This window comes from Heptranchias perlo, chromosome 5 (genome assembly GCF_035084215.1).
Source record: "Heptranchias perlo isolate sHepPer1 chromosome 5, sHepPer1.hap1, whole genome shotgun sequence".
Classification (NCBI taxonomy): domain Eukaryota; kingdom Metazoa; phylum Chordata; class Chondrichthyes; order Hexanchiformes; family Hexanchidae; genus Heptranchias; species Heptranchias perlo.
The window spans coordinates 22750663-22773889 of NC_090329.1; the positions used below are offsets into that span (position 1 = coordinate 22750663).

Here is a 23227-nt window from a genome sequence, read left to right on the forward strand (position 1 = left end):
GCCTGGCGAAAGCTTGCCCCTCGCAGCGATCTGTTTAAAGACCTGACCGACTACCTGTGTCTCTGTCTCTGTCTTGTGTTTACATCCCCACTCTCGGAGTGGGATTCCCTTCATTCCCACATATCAAAGCTGCACTCGAAACCCATCGCTCGTATCAGGAATGGCAAAACAAAAAAAAATCACAACTCATTTACTTACATAAAATGGTCAATAGAATTCTCAGAGGAGTGGGATGCTTTTAAGAGGGGGAGTTTTAAAAAAAATATTATGATTGTTCTCCTTAGAGCGGAGAAGGTTAAGGGGAGATTTATTAGAGGTGTTCAAAATCATGAGGGGTTTTGATAAGAGTAGATAGGGAGAAACTGTTTCCAGTGGCAGGAGGGTCAGTAACCAGAGGACACAGATTTTAGATAATTGGCAAAAGAACCAGGGGGGAGATGAGGAGAATTTTTTTTTTCACAGTGAGTTGTTATGATCTGGAATTCACTGCCTGAAAGGGCGGTGGAAGCAGATTCAATAATAACTTTCAAAAAAGGGAATTGGATAAATATTTAATGGGGAAAAATTTGCAGGGCTATGGGGAAAGAGCAGGGGAATGGGACTAATTGGATAGCTCTTTCAAAGAGCCGGTACAGGCAAGATGGGCCGAATGGTCTCCTTCTGTGCTGTATTATTCTATGATTCTATAATCTATGATTGTCGCACATATTTTCGGCTGAGGTAACACTGCTGAAACGGCCCAAGAGACGGACCATGGATGTAATACCTGTGGCACTGCCACATCCTTTCTACCCAGTTTGGTGAGTCCAGCTGGCACCATCAGTTTGGCTTCAGATGGTGCTGAAATTCTGCGGCCTCCTGGCAGATGCCCTGTTACACTTGGGTCAGTGGTTGGGAAGTGGGGTGGCGGTGCCAGCGGCCTGAGCCCGAGGTCTGAAATCTGCTTCCACAGGGTGCCGTGCAAATCGAGGCCCTCCCCTTCCCCAATCCCCCCCACCCCAGTAGATGGATTTGGACAAGCCGGCGAGATTACATGGCAGTTACCATCGGCTGACCAGAGGCCCACATTTTGGAATCCGGCGGTCGGTGCACGCAAACCTCGGTGGGGGGGGGGGGGGTCGACTTTGAGTTTTTGGCAACCAAACGGGGGGACATGCCTGCCACGATAATGAAGCCCCCCACCCCACCGGCCTTGTTTACATCTGGCTCAACAAGCTGTGAGGCACTAAACAGGCGTCCCGATGCAGCTCGTCCAATTAAAGACTACCGATACCAGAGCCTGCCCCAGATGCCAGCAGTGTAAGTGCAGGAAGTGGGGGGAGGGAGGGGGCTCACGATCACAGAGCGGGGGCGGGGGAGGCAGCCATGATTATTCCTGCTCCCTCTGGGCTCCACAAAAATAATTCCAAACTTATCTTTGCCGGGCCTCTTCTCCTCCATCGCCTGCAGTTCCTGCGCACAATCTGACCAGCCCCGACCCAAGATGGTAACCAAGGTCCCAACACTCCCCCACCCCCCCCCACCCAACCCATTCCTATATTAACAGGGGGCCTAACCCCTGAATTGGGTGGGCGTTTTGGACATCCAGTGGTAGGGCCCCCTTTCCAAATGGTGTCGGCCGCATTGCCTGGCGTTAATGGGGCGTGAGAGTGGCCGACTCCATTTTGAGGCCGTTAACGCCAGACAAGGACGCTCAAAATGGACGCCCACCAATATGAAGAGCTGCTTTAACAACATTGAAAACAAAAATACTTGACCCAATTTGTGTCGTTTGATTTTGACTTCTTCACATGAGGTAGAAATACTTCAATACGGAGAAAGTTAAATTAACAAACTATGGAGAAGGTTATTCCAACTCGCTTTAACTTAAAAACACACAAACATAAAACACTATTTTATTATTCACCAAAAAAAATGCAAAGATTAAACTAGTTTGGGACCTGTGGTGAGGAGTCCAGCAGAGAACCTTTTCTTTGTTCCTAATACTCTCACCTCATCTCCACTGTAAAAATATTCTTTGACTTTTTTTTAGTATAATTTAAAAGCAAAACTTCACATTTAAACACGACTCCCCACCACATCGAGGTCACTTGCTTCCTGGTTGTACCAGTGACCCTGCTGACGGGGAGTGAACTCGGTCTGTCCAGGGCTGGCTTCATTCAATGGCCCACGAGGTTGCACAGGTACAAAAAGTAATCAAAAAGGCTAATGGAATCTCAAGGTGGGGGAGGAATAGAAAGGGGTGGACGTTATGTTACAGCTGTACAGAGCTCTGCTCAGACCCCATCTGGAGATACTGGGTTCAGTTCTGGGCACCGCACCTCAGGAAGGATATACTGGCCTTGGTGGGGGTGCAGCGCAGATTCACCAGAATGATAAAAGGGTTAAATTACGAGGACAGGTTGCATAGACTGGGCTTGTATTCCCTCGAGTATAGACGATTAAGGGGTGATCTGATTGTAGCAGAAACTATTTCCTCTGGTCCTCTGCCGATCTCCCACCAGAAAACCCCATGCAAATTCTCGGCAATTACCTTATTGTGTGTCTGAAAAACACATTCTAGTCCTGGAATCCCTGAAAATACACTTTTCCCTTTTCATTTACACATATCATCTTCCAACATATTCTAATTTGCTTTGCTTCATATGATATATATATATATATACTTTTTTTTTAAGGCCAATAAGTTTGCCTTAGAACCTATGTTAATTACATGCAAATTTTCTCCATGACGCGAGGCAAGGATTGGCCAATCACGTCTTGGTGAGGGCCATGTCTTGAGCTGAGGTTATCGAGTGATGGGGCGCTCTGTAAACTGGTGAGTAACTGGGCCTGTCACAAATGGCTCCTTGAGTTTCTGCTGCTCCCTGTTGATTGGGACATGGTCCATGACCGAGGGAAAAGAGAGCTGGTCGTGGTCCACGATGCTTAGCTGATCTTCTGCCTGGTCCTTCTTCAGGTAGAAGATCCTTTTAAATTCTTTGAGCTTGTGAAGCTCACAGAAGGTTTCCAGGACAACAAGCACAGCAGTGAGACCAATCATGAGGTAGACTAAAGAGAGACAGAGACACAGAGAGAGAGAGAGAGAGAGACGTACATTATTCATTTTTAGATGCAATTGTACGAAGGGTTTAAACATGACTGGAATGGAATCGTTCATTTGTGAGTACTTTTTCTTACAATGCTTGACAAACATTTTTTCATTTGGAGCTCCTTGGCCTGATTTTAGAGCAGGTCAGAGACGAGATACTCGGCAATGCCTGGTCACTTCTTGAGCCCTCAGAGCCCCTCCCCCATCTACAAGGCACAAGTCCGGAGTGTGATGGAATACTCTCCACTTGCCTGGATGAGTGCAGCTCCAACAACACTCAAGAAGCTTGACACCATCCAGGACAAAGCAGCCCGCTTGATTGGCACCCCATCCACCACCCTAAACATTCACTCCCTTCACCACTGGCGCACTGTGGGTGCAGTGTGTACCATCCACAGGATGCACTGCAGCAACTCGCCAAGGCTTCTTCAACAGCACCTCCCAAACCCGCGGCCTCTACCACCTAGAAGGACAAGGGCAGCAGGCACATGGGAACAACACCACCTGCACGTTCCCCTCCAAGTCACAGACCATCCCGACTTGGAAATATATCGCCGTTCCTTCATCGTCGCTGGGTCAAAATCCTGGGACTCCCTTCCTAACAGCACCGTGGGAGAACCTTCACCACACGGACTGCAGCGGTTCAAGAAGACGGCTCACCACCACCTTCTCAAGGGCAATTAGGGATGGGCAATAAATGCCGGCCTTGCCAGCGATGCCCACACCCTATGAACAACTATATAGACGACACCACAGAAGGACCTCTCCTCCATTGGCTAATACTATGGGTGCGATTCCAATTTGAGTAATCATCTACCATTTGAAATTCAAATTGGGCCTATATCCCTATTTCCCTCTCCCTCTCTCCCTCCCTCTCTCTCGGTTCTCGGCGCGGCAGTCTTAGACTCAGTCTATTTGTTTGGTGATTGTATGTGTCACCTCAATCTCGCCTTTTCATTTCTTAAAAGCTTTAGCCCAGCAACTGTAGAAAGCCTTTCTATTTTCCTTTTATGAGGTTTTGTTTTGCTAATTTTCTCTCATGCTCCTTCTTAACTTTTCCAAACTCCCCTTTTTTATCTCTGCTACATATTCATTGGGCCCGATGTTAGCAGGGCTGTGGGTTCTCGGCGGGGGGGCTATCGGGCACGTGGGTAACGCGCCCGGTGAAATTAGTCAGCTTCCCACGTGATTGTAGCAGACAATCCACTAATTGGATCCACTTACCTGCTCCTCCGGGTTCCCCACTGCTGATCTGCACGTCGGGTGGGCTGCGCATGCGCAGTACGATCTGTCAGCTGGAGGAGCTCTATTTAAAGGGGCAGTCCTCCACTGACAGATGCTGCAACAAATAGCAAAAATTATAGCATGGAGCAGACCAGGGGGAAGGCTGCTCCCAGTTTAATGATGCCTCACTCCAGGTATCAATACATGGGGTGAGGAGGAGGGGGAGGACAGAGATCTTCCTCCCGGCGGGTGGGAGGAAGCGGCCTGCCTCTGCCACCAGGAAGGCCTGGCTCGAGGTGGCAGAGGAGGTCACCAGCGCAACCAACATATCGCCCACCTGCATACAGTGCAGGAGGCGCTCCAATGACCTCGGTAGGTCAGCCAAAGTGAGTACACTTACTCATTCCCCTACACTCCGTCTGCCACATCACTGCCCCCACCTCACATCTCCTTCAGCACTGCCAACACTACTCTGTCACATCACCCCTCATACCCACTCAAACCTCATCCTCATCGTACCTGCACCTACTCACCTCGCCAGTACTCATCCTGCCACTACCACTCAACCCAATCCTCATACAATCTCATGGCTCTATCTCATACTCACCCTCTCGTGCATCTCTTTCACAGTCAGCCTCACCCAACCTGCCACTACCTGTGCTGCAGTCACAGGGCATGCATCACATATGTGCAGTAGGCAACGTAAGGCAAACATGTCGTGAGAATGAAGGAGATGCACAAGGGTGTTTGAGGGTTTGTCATGGTTTTTACTTATATTGAATTTCTGACCAACTCACATTACATATTATATTGACACCACTACTGCCACGTCTTCGCGAATCCTGTCTGGTTTGTGCAATAATGCCCTTTCCTGAGGATCACAATGAAGACCCACAACTGATGCCACCCATTGTGTCACTGCAGAGTGGGTGTAGGTGTATTTGCAGGGCTCTTTTGCGCAGACGACTGAGAGACGTCGGCGATGTCCCCGGTGGCACCCTGGAAGGATGCGGAGGAGAAGTTGTTGAGGGCAGTGGTGACTTTGACAGCGACAGGTAAGAAGTTGGTGCTCGGGCCAGCCGGGAGCAGCTCGGCATCAAGGAGGCTGCAGATGTCCACAACGACATGTCGATTGACTCTGAGCCTCCGTGTGCACTGCTGCTCAGAGAGGTCCAGGAGGCTGAGCCTTGGTCTGTGGACCCTGTGGCGAGGGTAGTGCCCTCTGTGACGCATCTCTCTCTGTGGTAGCCCTCCCTCCTGCTGTACAGGTGGATGTGTCACAGCACTCTGTTGTGGAGCTCCACGTGTCAGAGGTGGACGGCGTGGATGGCGAGGCTGGTGATGCTGTTCGCCCTCCGAGGAGGTCATGACTGCAGCTATGGCGGCCCCCATCCGCAAGATGTACATCTGAGGGGGTCCGCAAGGTCTTCGGACCCCGGGGTAAGTGTGCAAGTTGGTGACTTTGACTGTCAGGAGGAGGGTGGTGGAGGCCAAACTTTGTCCCAAGTGACAGAGTGGCCTCCTGCAATGGGTGAGGGTCTCTCCACCCCCAACCTGTCAAATGGACCTTTGCAGCTGCCACAGGCTGATGGCTGCAACAGGTCCATTTGAACTGGGAGTGTTTCCCCCAGTGTGGGAAACAGTCCCAGTTTGCTCTAAAATCCCACCCCTCCTCACATAATCCCTTAATCAGGTCAGTTAATGACCTGAAATACCTACATAAATACTTTTAAGTGGCATCCCGCTGGCTTTAATTGCCTGCGGGATTCCCACCAGCGGGGGCTGCGCGCGCACGCCGGTGCATCAGCGGGGAACCCGGAAGTGCGCGGGTTCGGGGCGGGCTCCGGTCCCGCTCCGGGATTCTCCGATTTTCGGAGCCCCCCGCCAGGAACGCACCCAATAGCGGGTGCTAAAATGATGCCCATTATATTTCTCCAGGATCTCTCTTTACTATCTACCCTCTTTGGAATAGTGGCCGTAGGATTTTTACATCCACCTGAGAGGGCAGACGGGCCGTGGTATAACGTCTCATCCAAAAGACGGCATCTCCGACAGTGCAGCACTCCCACAGTACTGCCCCTCCGACAGTGCTGCACTCCCACAGTACTGACCCTCCGACAGTGCAGCACTCCCACAGTACTGCCCCTCCGACAGTGCTACACTCCCACAGTACTGACCCTCCGACAGTGCAGCACTCCCTCAGTACTGACCCTCCGACAGTGCAGCGCTCCCTCAGTACTGACTCTCCAACAGTGCAGCGCTCCCTCAGTACTGACCCTCCGACAGTGCAGCGCTCCCTCAGTACTGACTCTCCGACAGTGCAGCGCTCCCTCAGTACTGACTCTCCGACAGTGCAGCGCTCCCTCAGTACTGACTCTCCGATAGTGCAGCGCTCCCTCAGTACTGCCCCTCCGACAGTGCAGCACTCCCTCAGTACTGCCCCTCCAACAGTGCAGCGCTCCCTCAGTACTGACCCTCCGACAGTGCAGCGCTCCCTCAGTACTGACCCTCCGACAGTGCAACACTCCCTCAGTACTGACCTTCCGACAGTGCAGCACTCCCTCAGTACTGACCCTCCGACAGTGCAGCACTCCCACAGTACTGCCCCTCCTACAGTGCTGCACCCCCTCAGTACTGACCCTCCCACAGTGCAGCACTCCCTCAGTACTGCCCCTCTGATAGTGCAGCACTCCCTCAGTACTGACCCTCTGACACTCCCTCAGTACTGCCCCTCTGAAAGTGCAGCACTCCCTCAGTACTGCCCCTCCGACAGTGCAGCACTCCCTCAGTACTGCCCCTCCGATAGTGCAGCACTCCCTCAGTACTGGCCCTCTGACACTCCCTCAGTACTGCCCCTCCGACAGTGCAGCACTCCCTCAGTACTGCCCCTCCGACAGTGCAGCGCTCCCTCAGTACTGACCCTCCAACAGTGCAGCGCTCCCTCAGTACTGACCCTCCGACAGTGCAGCGCTCCCTCAGTACTGACCCTCCGACAGTGCAGCGCTCCCTCAGTACTGACTCTCCGACAGTGCAGCGCTCCCTTAGTACTGACCCTCCGACAGTGCAGCGCTCCCTCAGTACTGCCCCTCCGACAGTGCAGCACTCCCTCAGTACTGCCCCTCCAACAGTGCAGCGCTCCCTCAGTACTGACCCTCCGACAGTGCAGCGCTCCCTCAGTACTGACCCTCCGACAGTGCAGCGCTCCCTCAGTACTGACTCTCCGACAGTGCAGCGCTCCCTCAGTACTGACCCTCCGACAGTGCAGCGCTCCCTCAGTACTGACTCTCCGACAGTGCAGCACTCCCTCAGTACTGACTCTCCGACAGTGCAGCGCTCCCTCAGTACTGACTCTCCGATAGTGCAGCGCTCCCTCAGTACTGCCCCTCCGACAGTGCAGCGCTCCCTCAGTACTGACTCTCCGACAGTGCAGCGCTCCCTCAGTACTGACTCTCCGACAGTGCAGCGCTCCCTCAGTACTGCCCCTGCGACAGTGCAGCGCTCCCTCAGTACTGCCCCTGCGACAGTGCAGCGCTCCCTCAGTACTGACTCTCCGACAGTGCAGCACTCCCTCAGTACTGACTCTCCGACAGTGCAGCGCTCCCTCAGTACTGACTCTCCGATAGTGCAGCGCTCCCTCAGTACTGCCCCTCCGACAGTGCAGCGCTCCCTCAGTACTGACTCTCCGACAGTGCAGCGCTCCCTCAGTACTGACTCTCCGACAGTGCAGCGCTCCCTCAGTACTGCCCCTGCGACAGTGCAGCGCTCCCTCAGTACTGCCCCTGCGACAGTGCAGCGCTCCCTCAGTACTGCCCCTCCGACAGTGCAGCGCTCCCTCAGTACTGACTCTCCGACAGTGCAGCGCTCCCTCAGTACTGACTCTCCGACAGTGCAGCGCTCCCTCAGTACTGCCCCTGCGACAGTGCAGCGCTCCCTCAGTACTGCCCCTGCGACAGTGCAGCGCTCCCTCAGTACTGCCCCTCCAACAGTGCAGCGCTCCCTCAGTACTGCCCCTCCGACAGTGCAGCGCTCCCTCAGTACTGACCCTCCGACAGTGCAGCACTCCGTCAGTACTGCCCCTGCGACAGTGCAGCGCTCCCTCAGTACTGCCCCTCCAACAGTGCAGCGCTCCCTCAGTACTGACCCTCCGACAGTGCAGCGCTCCCTCAGTACTGCCCCTGCGACAGTGCAGCGCTCCCTCAGTACTGACCCTCCGACAGTGCAGCACTCCCTCAGTACTGACTCTCCGACAGTGCAGCGCTCCCTCAGTACTGACCCTCCGACAGTGCAGCGCTCCCTGAGTACTGACTCTCCGACAGTGCAGCGCTCCCTCAGTACTGCCCCTGCGACAGTGCAGCGCTCCCTCAGTACTGCCCCTGCGACAGTGCAGCACTCCCTCAATACTGCACCGGGAGTGTCAGCCTGGATTTTGTGGTCGAGTCTCTGGAGTGGGACTTGACCCCATGACCTTCTGAATCGGAGGTGAGAGTGACACCCACTGAGCCAAGAATGACTCCTACCTCCTTTAACTCTCTTTGCATGATCTGGAGCTCATTACCACCGATCCTATACATCATTATATCCAATAACTATCATCGTTACTGACCAGTTATTCCCACTTTGTAGAGCTCTCGGAAACGCTGATGGTGAATCTCTCCAGGAACATAATCTCCCAGTCCAATGGTGCTGAGGGAGATGAAACAAAAGTAGATGGATTCTAGAAAGTTCCAGTCCTCTTCCAGGCTGGAGAAAATAGCCGCGGGGATGAAGAAGAAGGCCGAGATGATAACGAGCCCCAGGATGAAGGCGTGGATGAGGGCGACGGTTTGCTTGGGGTAGCCCCAGCGAGTGTGGATGTACTGGACTGGGCGCCTGGTGACGTGCACCATGATGCGTTGTACAATCGAGGTGAGGAACAGCAGTGTGAAGGGGATCCCAACCACAGAGTACATCATGCAGAAAGCCTTCCCACCGTCAGATAGAGGGACCGTGTGACCGTAACCTGCAACCGAAGAACAGATAGACACTTTTGAAACTCCAGATGTTAGCCAGTAGACACTTTTGAAACTCCAGATGTTAGACAGTAAAACCTTTGAAAGTCCAGATGTTAGCCAGTAGACACCTTTGAAACTCCAGATTTTAGACAATAGACACCTGTGTAACTCCAGGTCCAACTCCAGATGTTGGACGGTGGGGGCAGCTGGGGCTGGACCTCGGGGAACGCTAGTGGGCGCATATTAAGGGAGTTGCTCGATTTAATGGATGGAAACTCATTGACTGAACCTGTTCAACATGTGCCCCAGGCACCCGGCGGGATTCCCAAAGCCCAATATCTCCCAATATCTCCCCTCTTCTGCAGCAATTAAAACCTGAGCGAAGTTCAGTGGCAAGTGCTTCAGGAGGGGAACGGGAATTCTGGGCTAACTGTGGAGAAATGCAGAGGACGCAACAAGGGCGAAGGTGAATTCACGTTCAAATAACACGAGTGCAAATGACTTTCAGCTGCTGAAAGGAAAGAAAAGACTGGCATTGTTTGCAAGACCTCAGGAAATCCCAAAGCACTTCGCCGCCGCTGATTGACTTTTTGAAGCGTAGGCATTTTGAGGAAAACTTGGCAGCGTATCTGTGCACAGCAAGATCCTGCTGAGATAAACGATCAGGTTACCTGGTCTTGATAGGCACAAGCATTTCCCTGCTCGTCTTCAAATAGAGGGCACCTGGGAGGGCAGACGGGACCTCGGTTTAACGTCCCATCCAAAAGACAAAACAGCACTCTCTCAGTAATGACCCTCCGACAGTGCAGCGCTCCCTCACTACTGCCCCTCTGACAGTGCAGCGCTCCCTCAGTACTGCCCCTCTGACAGTGCAGCGCTCCCTCAGTACTGCCCCTCTGACAGTGCAGCGCTCCCTCACTACTGCCCCTCCGACAGTGCAGCGCTCCCTCACTATTGCCCCTCCGACAGTGCAGCACTCCCTCAGTACTGCCCCTGCAACAGTGCAGCGCTCCCTCTGTACTGACCCTCCGACAGTGCAGCGCTCCCTCAGTACTGCCCCTCCGACAGTGCAGCGCTCCCTCAGCACTGCCCCTGCAACAGTGCAGCACTCCCTCAGTACTGCCCCTCCCACAGTGCAGCACTCCCTCAATACTGCACTGGGCCTGTTGGCCTGGATTATGTGCTTAAATCTCCAGAGTGGGACTTGAACCCACAACCTTCTGACTTAGAGGCAAGAGAGCTAACTACTGAGCCACGGCAGACATTTTAAATGGGTTTGTGTTAAAATAGCTGGGGACAGAATGATGTACAAGTGTATTAGCCTCTTGGACACTAACACTGCAGTTGTATTTTAGAATTAATTTTTTGTTTGCCTGCTTGTTTGCCCTGGAGGTCCTGATTGCCACAGTTCCAAGGGGACCAGTCATCCTTAGTCATCTCTCACAAGTGGGGATTCTTCATCTGTCAGCCTAAACAGTGAGTGGCAACATGCTATTCAACCACAGGGGCATCACCACTCAACCCAATTCTGTGCCCCTGTCTTCAAGTGTTCCAGCAGAGGCTGGGGGGGAGGGGGAATGGAGAGTTGGAGTGCGAACATCTCTAGCAGTCTATGATCAGCTCCAGGGTGCTGAGCTAACTTGGCATAGGCTGGGGTTCGGAGCTGGAGCCACCCGGCTCGGGATGAATCAGTCACACACTGTTTTCAGGATCTCAGTGGCAGAGACGTGCTCTCGGTCAATTGCGAACGGTGTCACATTTGTACAAGTGCAGATCCAATTTGGAGTTAAACTGTCACTGAGTGAGAAAAGATTCAACCCTTGGTTAAAAGGAGGCCATTCGGCCCATCGTGCCTGTGCCAGCTCTTTGAAAGAGCTATCCAATTAGCCCCAGTCCCCTGCCCTTTCCCCATAGCCCTGCAAATTTCTCCCCTTCAAGTATTTATCTAATTCCCTTTTGAAAGTTATTATTGAATCTGTTTCCACCGCCCTTTCAGGCAGTGAATTCCAGATCATCATAACTCGCTGCGTTAAAAAAATTTGCCCTCATCTCTCCTCTGGTTCTTTTGCTAATTACCTTAAATCTGTGTCCTCTGGTTACTGACCCTCCTCCTCTATCAGAACCCCTCATAATTTTGAACACCTCTATTACATCTCCTCTTAACCTCTGCTCTACGGAGAAAAACCCCATCTATTCTGGCAATAAAGTTCCATTAACATTTAATCACATATTGAAATTAACCATAAAGATGTCAAAATTTCCTGGTTAGATGCATATTGAGTGGGCTTCATATTAATCAAGATTATATGTAGTGGTGCAAAACTGTGCCCCAATGTTATTGTCTTGAGGGAGTGGGCTGGAATAGTAAACTAAAGTGTCAGCCGTGACTCAGTGGGTGTCACTCTCCCCTCTGAGTCAGCAGGCCGGGGGTTCATAGTCCCCACTCCAGAGACTTGAACACATAATCCAGGCTGACACTCCTAGTGCTGCACTGTCGGAGGTGCCGTCTTTCGGATGAGATGTTAAACCAAGGCCCCGTCTGCCCTCTCAGGTGGACGTAAAAGATCCCCTGGCACTATTTGAAGAAGAGCAGGGGAGTTCTCCCCGGTGTCCTGACCAATATTTATCCCTCAACCGACATCACTAAACCAGATGATCTGGTCATTATCACATTGCTGTTTGTGGGATCTTGCTGTGCGCAAATTGGCTGCTGTGTTTCATTACAACAATGACTGCATTTCATTGGCTGTAAAGTGCTTTGGGACATCAAAGGTGTTATATAAAAGCAAGTCTTTTTCTTTCTTTCTCTCTAGGCGAGTGTACTTCCCCACATCTGCTTAGGACAAGTTGATGTATTGACTTGAAATATGACATGCAATCAATTAGCCAACTAAAAGTCCGGATGGATTTCGCAGTGCTTATTCCCCATGGACACCACACCGTTGCCTAGCTACAGAGCTGATCGATGATTAGAAACTCAACTGAACCAGCCACATAAATGCTGTGGCTACAAGAGCAGATCAGAGGCTGGGCATTCTGCAGCGAGTGACTCACCTCCTGACTCCCCAAAGCCTTTCCACCATCTACAAGAATCAAGTCAGGAATGTGATGGAATACTCTCCACTTGCCTGGATGAGTGCAGCTCCAACAACACTCAAGAAGCTCGACACCATCCAGGACAAAGCAGCCTACTTGATTGGCACCCCATCCACCACCCTAAACATTCACTCCCTTCACTATCGGTGCACTGTGGCTGTAGTTTGTACCATCCACAGGATGCAATGCAGCAACTCGCCAAGGCTTCTTTGCCAACACCTCCCAAACCCGTGACCTCTACCATCTAAAAGGACAAGGGCAGCAGGTGCATGGGAACACCATCCCCTCCAAATCACACATACCATCCCAACTTGGAAATATATCAGCCATTCCTTCATTGTCGCTGGGTCAAAATTCTGGAACTCCCCACCTAACAGCATTGTGGGAGAACCAACACCAACAATAATTTCCATTTACACAGCACCTTTAACATAGTAAAACGTCCCAAGGTGCTTCACAGGAGCGATTATCAAACAAAAATGTGACACCGAGCCACATAAGGAGATATTAGAACAGGTGAACAAAAGCTTGAGCAAAGAGGTAGGTTTTAAGGAGCGTCTTAAAGGAGGAGAGAGGTAGAGAAGCGGAGAGGTTTAGGGAGGGAATTCCAGAGCTTAGGGCCCAGGCAGCTGAAGGCACGGCCGCCAATGGTGGAGCAATGAAAATCAGGGATGCGCAAGAGGCCAGAATTGGAGGAGTGCAGAGATCTCGGAGGGTTGTAGGGCTGGAGGAGCTTACAGAGATAGTGAGAGGTGAGGCCATGGAGGGATTTGAAAACAAGGATGTGAATTTTTAAATCGAGGCACTGCCAGACCAGGATCCAACGTAGGTCAGTGAGCACAGGGGGTGATGGGTGAATGCGACTTGTTGCGAGTTAGGACATCTTCACCACACAGACTTCAGTGGTTCAAAGAGAAGGCCCACCACCACCTTCTAAGGGGGCATCTAGGGACGAGCAATAAATGCCGGCCTTGCCAGTGATGCCCAAATCTCGGGAACAAATATCAGATAAATCTAAATTAATTTTAAAGCCCACCCCTCATCATTCCTGGTGGTTATTTTTTTTCCTTCAAATGTAGTTAATCAATATCGGCCCACCTGCTCTCTTCCCCTCCCCCTTAGAGCAGCCTGTGACCTGATTTAATAGGATTTCACTATATCATCACAATCAGGTGCATGTTTGTGGGTTAGATTGAGTAGAATGGGCCTATATTCTCTGGAGTTTAGTAGAATGAGAGGTGATCTCATTGAAATGTATAAAATTCTTAGAGGGCTTGACAGGGTAGATGCTGAGAGGCTGTTTCCCCTGTCTGGAGAGTCTAGAACTAGGGGTCATATTCTCAAGATAAGGGGTCAGCCATTTAGGACCGAAATGAGGAAAAATTTCTTTACTCAGGGGATTGTGAATCTTTGGAATTCTCTAAACCCAGAGAGCTGTGGATGCTGAGTCGTTGAATATATTCAAGACTGAGATCGATAGAATTTTGGACTTTAAGGGAATCAAGGGATATGGGGATCGAGTGGGAAAGTGGAGTTGAGGTCGAAGATCAGCCACGATCTGATTGAATGGTGGAGCGGGCTCGAGGGGTCGTATGGCCTAATCGTGCTCCTATTTCTTATGTTCTTAGAAGGTTGGACATCCTCCTGGATGGGGACAGTCGGCAGTCATGGTCTCCGTGGTGACAAATGTTCCAATCATTGGCTGGTTAGGGATTGCCAACTCTGGTGGGATGTATTCCTGGAGGTTTCATCACATGACTTCCGGCCTCCAATGACCCGCCCCCCACACTCCCACCATTGGTCCATCCTCTGGGAACAAACTCTTTGTTACCCAATTGGATCAATCTTGACTGTCTTTTCTCCCCCTCTCCAATATTTTTACAATTAATAAATTAAAGTATTCAAAAAAACTGAAAAAATGCACCAAATTTTGTCGAACGCCCCAATGATTTTTTCTCTCCCGGGTTTTTTTTGCTCCCAGCTGCGTCCTGGAGAATAATTTTCAATTTCTGGAGACTCCAAGGCAATCCTGGAGGAGTTGGCAACCCCTCTAGCTGGCTGGCGATAATCCAGGACAAACTGCAACAGTTAATGGGGGAGGGGGGGGTCACGGCTTCAAGAAGAGGTCAATAGACTCACCGGCCCCAATAAACCCCCAACCATCGCTGCCCCAATTACTGGGGTCCACCGTCGGGCAGCCAAAGCCAATGCCTGTATAGGGGGTTGGCCCCTATTAATATGCAAATGATGTAGGTAGGACCCTCCCCCCCAATTGCCATTTTAGGGTAGAACTGGTCGGAGAGGCGTGCACTGCCCGACCGGTTTCACCGGCAATGGAACCCAACGGCCCCCCCCCCCCACCGGAAAAGGTAAGTGTTAAATTATCCATTGTGGGGCCAGGAGGTGCAGGAACCCTCCTCTGGGTCCCACAGAGATAATCTGGGCCTCTCCACCTCCCCCTCACCGGACTCAGGACGTCCCAAAGCACTTTACAGCCAATGAAGTACTTTTTTTGCAGTGTAGTCACTGTTGTAATGTAGGAAATGCAGCAGCCAATTTGCGCACAGCAAGATCCCACAAACAGCAATGAGATAATGACAATATAATCTGTTTCTAGATGTTGGTTGAGGGATAAATATTGGCCAGGACACCAGGGAGAACTCTCCTGCGAAATACTGCCATGGGATCTTTTACATCCACCTGAGGGGAGACGGGGCCTCAGTTTAACGTCTCATCGAAAAGAATGGAACCTCCGACAGTGCAGCGCTCCCTCAGTTCTGCCCCTCCGACAGTGCAGCACTCCCTCAGTACTGACCCTCCGACAATGCAGCACTCCCTCAGTACTGACCCTCCGACAGTGCAGCGCTCTCTCAGTACTGACCCTCCGACAATGCAGCACTCCCTCAGTACTGACCCTCCGATAGTGCAGCGCTCCCTCAGTACTGACCCTCCGACAGTGCAGCGCTCCCACAGTACTGACCCTCCGACAGTGCAGCGCTCCCTCAGTACTGATCCTCCGTCAGTGCAGCGCTCCCTCAGTACTGACCCTCTGACAGTGCGGCACCCCCTCAGTACTGACCCTCCGACAGTGCGGCACCCCCTCAGTACTGACCCTCCGACAGTGCGGCACTCCCTCAGTACTGACCCTCCGACAGTGCAGCGCTCCCACAGTACTGACCTTCCGACAGTGCAGCGCTCCCACAGTACTGACCCTCCGACAGTGCAGCGCTCCCTCAGTACTGACCCTCCGACAGTGCAGCGCTCCCACAGTACTGACCCTCCGACAGTGCAGCGCTCCCTCAGTACTGACCCTCCGACAGTGCAGCACTCCCTCAGTACTGACCCTCCGACAGTGCAGCACTCCCTCAGTACTGCCCCTCCGACAGTGCAGCACTCCCTCAGTACTGCCCCTCCGACAGTGCAGCGCTCCCTCAGTACTGACCCTCTGACAGTGCAGCACTCCCTCAGTACTGACCCTCCGACAGTGCAGCACTCCCTCAGTACTGCCCCTCCGACAGTGCAGCACTCCCTCAGTACTGACCCTCCGATAGTGCAGCGCTCCCTCAGTACTGACCCTCCGACAGTGCAGCGCTCCCTCAGTACTGACCCTCCGACAATGCAGCACTCCCTCAGTACTGACCCTCCGACAGTGCAGCGCTCTCTCAGTACTGACCCTCCAATAGTGCAGCGCTCTCTCAGTACTGACCCTCCGACAATGCAGCACTCCCTCAGTACTGACCCTCCGATAGTGCAGCGCTCCCTCAGTACTGACCCTCCGACAGTGCAGCGCTCCCACAGTACTGACCCTCCGACAGTGCAGCGCTCCCTCAGTACTGACCCTCCGATAGTGCAGCGCCCTCTCAGTAATGTCCCTCCGACAGTGCAGCGCTCCCTCAGTACTGACCCTCCGACAGTGCAGCGCTCCCTCAGTACTGACCCTCTGACAGTGCAGCGTTCCCTCAGTACTGACCCTCCGACAGTGCAGCACTCCCTCAGTACTGACCCTCTGACAGTGCAGCGTTCCCTCAGTACTGACCCTCCGACAGTGCAGCACTCCCTCAGTACTGACCCTCTGACAGTGCAGCGTTCCCTCAGTACTGACCCTCTGACAGTGCAGCACCCCCTCAGTACTGTACTGGGAGTGTCAGCCTGAACTTTTGAGTGGGGCTTGAGCCCAGGACCTTCTGACTCAGAGGCGAGAGTGACACCCACTGAGCCACGGCTGATACCTAAGGAATGGGAACCGAGGTAGATAATTGATAGAGTGGATGACAACTGCATGAGAAGATCAAAGAAAGAATCCCTCCCCAATGCAGCACCAATCCAGGGTGTTTCAGCCCTTGTGTTTATCATTGGAAGGTGACTTCACCCCTTCAGCCAGCCAGGTTGAGCTCACTTTTTGGAACAGTGACTATTTGATCCCATCTCTGCCAATACACAGGCCATGAAGGAAAACCTCGACCGGACTGAAAATAAAAAGCATCCAGCTTATCTGGTCTAATCAATGTGTGTAAATTTAGAAGGATCAGAATCTTGGGTCGCCAATGTCATTCTGAATGGGTCCACCAGAACACTGATCATTATCACTCCTCACTTGAATAATGATTAAACCTTTAAACAAAGAACCAAGCACTTCAATAATGAGCCCTTCTACTAATTGTACTTGCTCCACTCCAGCAACACCTCGATTTTAAAATTCTCATCCTTGTTTTCAAATCCCTCCATGGCCTCTCCCCTCCCTATCTCTGGAACCTCCTCCAGCCCTACAACCCTCCGAGATCTCTGCGCTCCTCCAATTCTGGTCTCTTGCGCATCTCCGATTTTCATCGTTCCATCATTGGTGGCCGTGCCTTCAGCCCTAAACTCTGGAATTCCCTCTCTAAACCTCTCTACCCCTCTCTCCTCCTTTAAAACACTCCTTAAAACCTACCTCTTTGACCGAGCTTTTGGTCACCTGTCCTAATATCTCCTTATGTGGCTCGGTGTCAAATGTTGTTTGATTATGCTGCTGTGAAGCACCTTGGGATGTTTTACTACGTTATATAAATGTGAGGTGTTACACAGAAGCTGAGCAACTTATAAAAAAGTGAAGCAATTCAACTGGGAACACAAACCACCCACAATACAGTCTGTGTTAATTGTCGCGTAATTTTCATTGTCAGCTAGGACGGATGCACAGAATGCTAACTTAAATCCCACAAAGAAAAATATACAAACTGCGTAATTCTAGTACACACTGGTTTACATAAGCTTAGTGTTCCATAATCAGACAGAGAGAGAGAGAGAGCAATGGAAAGAAAGAGTGAAGAGAAAGAGACACAAAGAAAGTGAGAAAGAAAGAAAGCAGAGAAAGAACTTGCATTTATCCAGTGCCTTTCACACCCTCAGCATTTCCCAAAGCTGATGAATTACTTTCTTGAAGTGTAGTCACTGTTGTAATGTAGGAAACACAGCAGCCAATTTGCGCACAGCAAGATCCCACAAACAGATAATGACCAGATAATCTGTTTTTTACTGATATTTGTTGAGGGATAAATATTGGCTCCAGGACACCAGGGAGAACTCCCCTGCTCTTCTTCAAAATGGTGCCATGAGATATTTTACATCCACCTGAGAGGGCAGATGGGGCCTCAATTTAACATCTCATCCAAAAGTTGACGTCTTCATCACTACTGCACTGAACCATCCCCCTATATTACGTGCTTTAGTCCTGGAGTGGGGCTTGGACCCATAACCTTCCAACTACAGAGTTGAGACCATAACCCACAGAGGCATCCTTAGAGGAGCACAGGAGGGAGTGGGATCAGAAGGGACCACTGGGTCTACCTACCTGGGCCCAAAGTTCAAAACATACCACACGCTGTTCTATTTCTCACTCTCACTCACTTTCTCTGGCAAATATCGATCCAGTTCCCTCTTGAATAGCAAACACTATCCTCCTTCAGTCCCACTGTGCATAAGTTAGGCATAATGGGACTACAAGGCAGAATTCAATGGAGTGGGACATGTCCCTTCACCCCTACAATTCAAAGTGCCAGCTGTGGCTCAGTTGGTAACACTCTCGCCTCTGAGTGAGTAAAGGCACAGGCTCAAGCCCCACTCCAGAGACTTGAGCACATAATCCATCTGACACGTCCCAGTGCAGTACTGAGGGAGCGCTGCACTGTTGGAGGTGCTGTTTTTCGGATGAGTTGTTAAACTGAGGCCCTGTTGATTCTCTCAGGTCGGAAGTATAAGATCCCATGGCCACTATTCAAAGTAAGAGCAGGGAAGTTCTCCCTGGTGTCTTGGAAACATTTATCCTTCAACCAACACCACTAAAAAACAGCTTAATTGATCATTTATCTCATTGCTGTTTGTGGGATCTTGCTGTGTGCAAATTGGCTGCCATGTTTCCTACAATACAACAGTGACTACACTTCAAAAGTAATTCATTGGCTGTAAAGCGCTTTGGGATGTTGTGAAAGGCGCTATATAAATGCAAGTTCTTTCTTTATTAGGTCTCCTTGGCTTGTGCAGCTAACAAACCTGGCAGTTCTAGCAGGTTATTTGCCACATACAGATTGAATTGGGCCAAGTCACAATTTTTAGCAGTTTAAACAGCGAGCTGTAATATTTTACTATTTTCATCTTCAAAAGCTGACAGAAATCCTGACCCACAGGATGGGCTACACTTCAAATTAGCTTTGAAGCGCTCTGGGTCATCCCGAGGTCACGAAAGGAACGATATAAATGGCAGTTCTTTCCTTTTTAATTGAGTGTAAGTTGTTGTGCCTCAATCTAAGAGTACCGATTGTAGATCAGGAACGCACAGAGCCAGAGCTGTTGAGTATAAATCAAAAGCTTTCAACAGCAATGCAGAAATGGGTAGCTTTTCAGATATAAATCATGGCTTTAAAAATGCATGAGAAGAAAGCAAGCAGCCTGAAATGTTAGAAGTTCCCGCAGTGCAGGGCTGACAAGGTTTCACTGTGCTACGCAGTCGATTAAAAACAATTTGTGAGCATACTGAGCCTTACTGATATTTACACACTGATGTCAAAACAGAATATTCAATGGCATCGCGGCACAGTCGAGTTATAAGAATGACCTTCGTGCAACTCTACTGACTCCAACAGCAGGAATGAGAGAACTTGCTTTTATAAAGGAAGATGGGAACAGGAGGAGGCCATTCAGCCCCTCGAGCCTGTTCCGCCATTCAATTCGATCATGGCTGATCTGTATCTTAACTCCATCTACCCGCCTTGGTTCTGTAACCCTTAATAACCTTACCCAACAAATATCTATCAATCTCAGTTTTGAAATTTTCAATTGACCCCCACCAACAGCTTTTTGGGGGAGAGAGTTCCAGATTTCCACTCCCCTTTGTGTGAAGAAGTGCTTCCTGACATCACCCCTGAATGGCCTGGCTCTAATTTTAAGGTTAAGCCCCCTTGTTCTGGACTCTCCCACCAGAGGAAATAGTTTCTCTCTATCTAACCTATCAAATCCTTTAATCATCTTAAACACCTCAGTTAGATCACCCCTTAATCTTCTATACTCGAGGGAATACAAGCCTAGTCTGTGCAACCTGTCCTCATAAATTAACCCTTTTATCCCCAGTATCATTCTGGTGAACCTGTGCTGCACCCACTCCAAGGCCAATACAGTGAAACCTGTACAAACGGACACTCCCATAAAACGGACACCTGCAAAAATCGGACACTTATTGAGAGACCCAAATAACTTAAAATATACAAGAGGCACTCTCTGAAACCACGGACTCTCACAAATTACAAACTATGGACAGACTCCATTGCACTGAGCCTGTTTACAACTTAAAACACGGGACACAGCCTGACGACACATTTTAAAATGTTCCAAGCACGTCCAGTATCTGAGTCTGAAGATTGAGATGATTGATATTTTGTTACTGGATTCTTTTTTGTCGATGCCAGTATCGGGGATTTGAATCAGCCCCTGCTCCTGCTTCCAAAAACAACCTCGTGGTAACGCAGGCTAGAAAATGTACACACATCCGACCTCACACAGACCCAGAAAATGTACACACACTCCACCCCGCACAGACCCAGAAAATGTACACACACTCCACCTCGCACAGACCCAGAAAATGTACACACACTCCACCCCCCACAGACCCAGAAAATGTACACACACTCCACCTCATACAGACCCAGAAAACGTACACACACTCCACCTCATACAGACCCAGAAAATGTACACACACTCCACCTCATACAGACCCAGAAAATGTACACACACTCCACACCCCACAGACCCAGAAAATGTACACACACTCCACCTCATACAGACCCAGAAAATGTACACACACTCCACCCCCCACAGACCCAGAAAATGTACACACACTCCACCTCACACAGACCCAGAAAATGTACACACACTCCACCTCGCACAGACCCAGAAAATGTACACACACTCCACCTCACACAGACCCAGAAAATGTACACACACTCCACCTCGCACAGACCCAGAAAATGTACACACACTCCACCTCGCACAGACCCAGAAAATGTACACACACTCCACCTCGCACAGACCCAGAAAATGTACACACACTCCACCTTGCACAGACCCAGAAAATGTACACACACTCCACCTCGCACAGACCCACAAAATGTACACACACTCCACCTCACACAGACCCAGAAAATGTACACACACTCCACCTCACACAGACCCAGAAAATGTACACACACTCCACCTCACACAGACCCAGAAAATGTACACACACTCCACCTCATACAGACCCAGAAAATGTACACACACTCCACCCCGCACAGACCCAGAAAATGTACACACACTCCACCTCGCACAGACCCAGAAAACGTACACACACTCCACCTCATACAGACCCAGAAAATGTACACACACTCCACCTCGCACAGACCCAGAAAATGTACACACACTCCACCTCGCACAGACCCAGAAAATGTACACACACTCCACCTCGCACAGACCCAGAAAATGTACACACACTCCACCTCATACAGACCCAGAAAATGTACACACACTCCACCTCATACAGACCCAGAAAATGTACACACACTCCACCCCCCACAGACCCAGAAAATGTACACACACTCCACCTCGCACAGACCCAGAAAATGTACACACACTCCACCTCATACAGACCCAGAAAATGTACACACACTCCACCTCGCACAGACCCAGAAAATGTACACACACTCCACCCCCCACAGACGCAGAAAATGTACACACACTCCACCTCATACAGACCCAGAAAATGTACACACACTCCACCTCATACAGACGCAGAAAATGTACACACACTCCACCTCATACAGACCCAGAAAATGTACACACACTCCACCCCCCACAGACCCAGAAAATGTACACACACTCCACCTCGCACAGACCCAGAAAATGTACACACACTCCACCTCATACAGACGCAGAAAATGTACACACACTCCACCTCATACAGACCCAGAAAATGTACACACACTCCACCTCACACAGACCCAGAAAATGTACACACACTCCACCTCATACAGACCCAGAAAATGTACACACACTCCACCTCATACAGACCCAGAAAATGTACACACACTCCACCTCGCACAGACCCAGAAAATGTACACACACTCCACCCCCCACAGACCCAGAAAATGTACACACACTCCACCTCGCACAGACCCAGAAAATGTACACACACTCCACCTCATACAGACCCAGAAAATGTACACACACTCCACCTCATACAGACCCAGAAAATGTACACACACTCCACCTCGCACAGACCCAGAAAATGTACATGGGCCCGAGCCCACATGGTACAGTTGTCCAATGTCTGACAGTGTCATTAGAACAGGTTCCACTGTACAGATACTGCACTTGGCATCAGTTTTGTTGTTATATCTGCTTCTAAACATAAGTTCTTAGCATTGCTGCAGCTGATTAGGTGCTGATCATAATCTCAGCTGGTTCTTCAAGATTGTCAGGAACATTTTTACAGCACATACAATGACCAATTTGAAAATAAGAGACACCTGCAAACAAAGGACAGCTGATGCCAGTCCCTAAGGTAAGTTACAGGTTTCACCATATGTCCTTCCTGAGGTGCGGTGCCCAGATCTGGATACAGTGCTCAAGATGTGGTCTATCCAGAGCTTTATACAACTGCAGAATAACTTAGGAACATAAGAATGGAGGAGGCCATTTAGCCCCACGAGCCTGTTCTGCCATTCAATGCGATCATGGATGATCTGTGATCTAACTCCATATACCTACCTTAGCCCCAAATCCCTTAATACCTTTTGTTAACAAAAATCTATCAATCTCAGATTTAAAATTAACAATTGAGCTAGCATCAACTGCCGATTGTGGAAGAGAGTTCCAAACTTCTACCACCCTTTGCGTGTAGAAGTGTTTCCTAACTTCACTCCTGAAAGGCCTGGCTCTAATTTTTAGGCTATGTCCCCTAGTCCTAGACTCCCCAATCAGAGGAAATAGTTTCTCTCTATTTACCCTATCAGTCACCTTTAATATCTTGAAAACTTTGATCAAATCACACCTTAATCTTCTAAATTCCAGGGAATACAGCCCTAGTTTGTGTAATATCTCCTCGTAATTTAACCCTTGGAGTCCAGGTATCATTCTAGTAAATCTACACTGCACTCCCTCCAAGGCCAGTATATCCTTCCTAAGGTGCGGTGCCCAGAACTGAACACAGTCCTCCAGGTGTGGTATAACCAGGACTTTGTACAGCTGTAGCACAACTTCTATCCCCTTGTATTTTAGTCCTCTAGATATAAAGGCCATCATTCCATTAGCCTTTCTGATT

The 23227-nt window shown here is 50.3% G+C and overlaps 1 protein-coding gene across 1 annotated transcript in view; it reads right to left on the bottom strand.

The window, feature by feature from the left end:
• Nucleotides 1-998: 998 nt before the first annotated feature.
• Nucleotides 999-23227, bottom strand: part of LOC137321344 (potassium channel subfamily K member 1-like) — a 56165-nt gene continuing 33936 nt past the window's right edge. The window contains exons 2-3 of the mRNA XM_067983731.1: nucleotides 8919-9314; nucleotides 999-3051 (exon numbers count right to left, since the gene is read on the bottom strand). Coding sequence (XP_067839832.1) covers nucleotides 2789-3051; nucleotides 8919-9314 — 659 coding nt within the window. The 3' untranslated portion in view covers nucleotides 999-2788. The remainder of the gene's footprint in view (nucleotides 3052-8918; nucleotides 9315-23227) is intronic.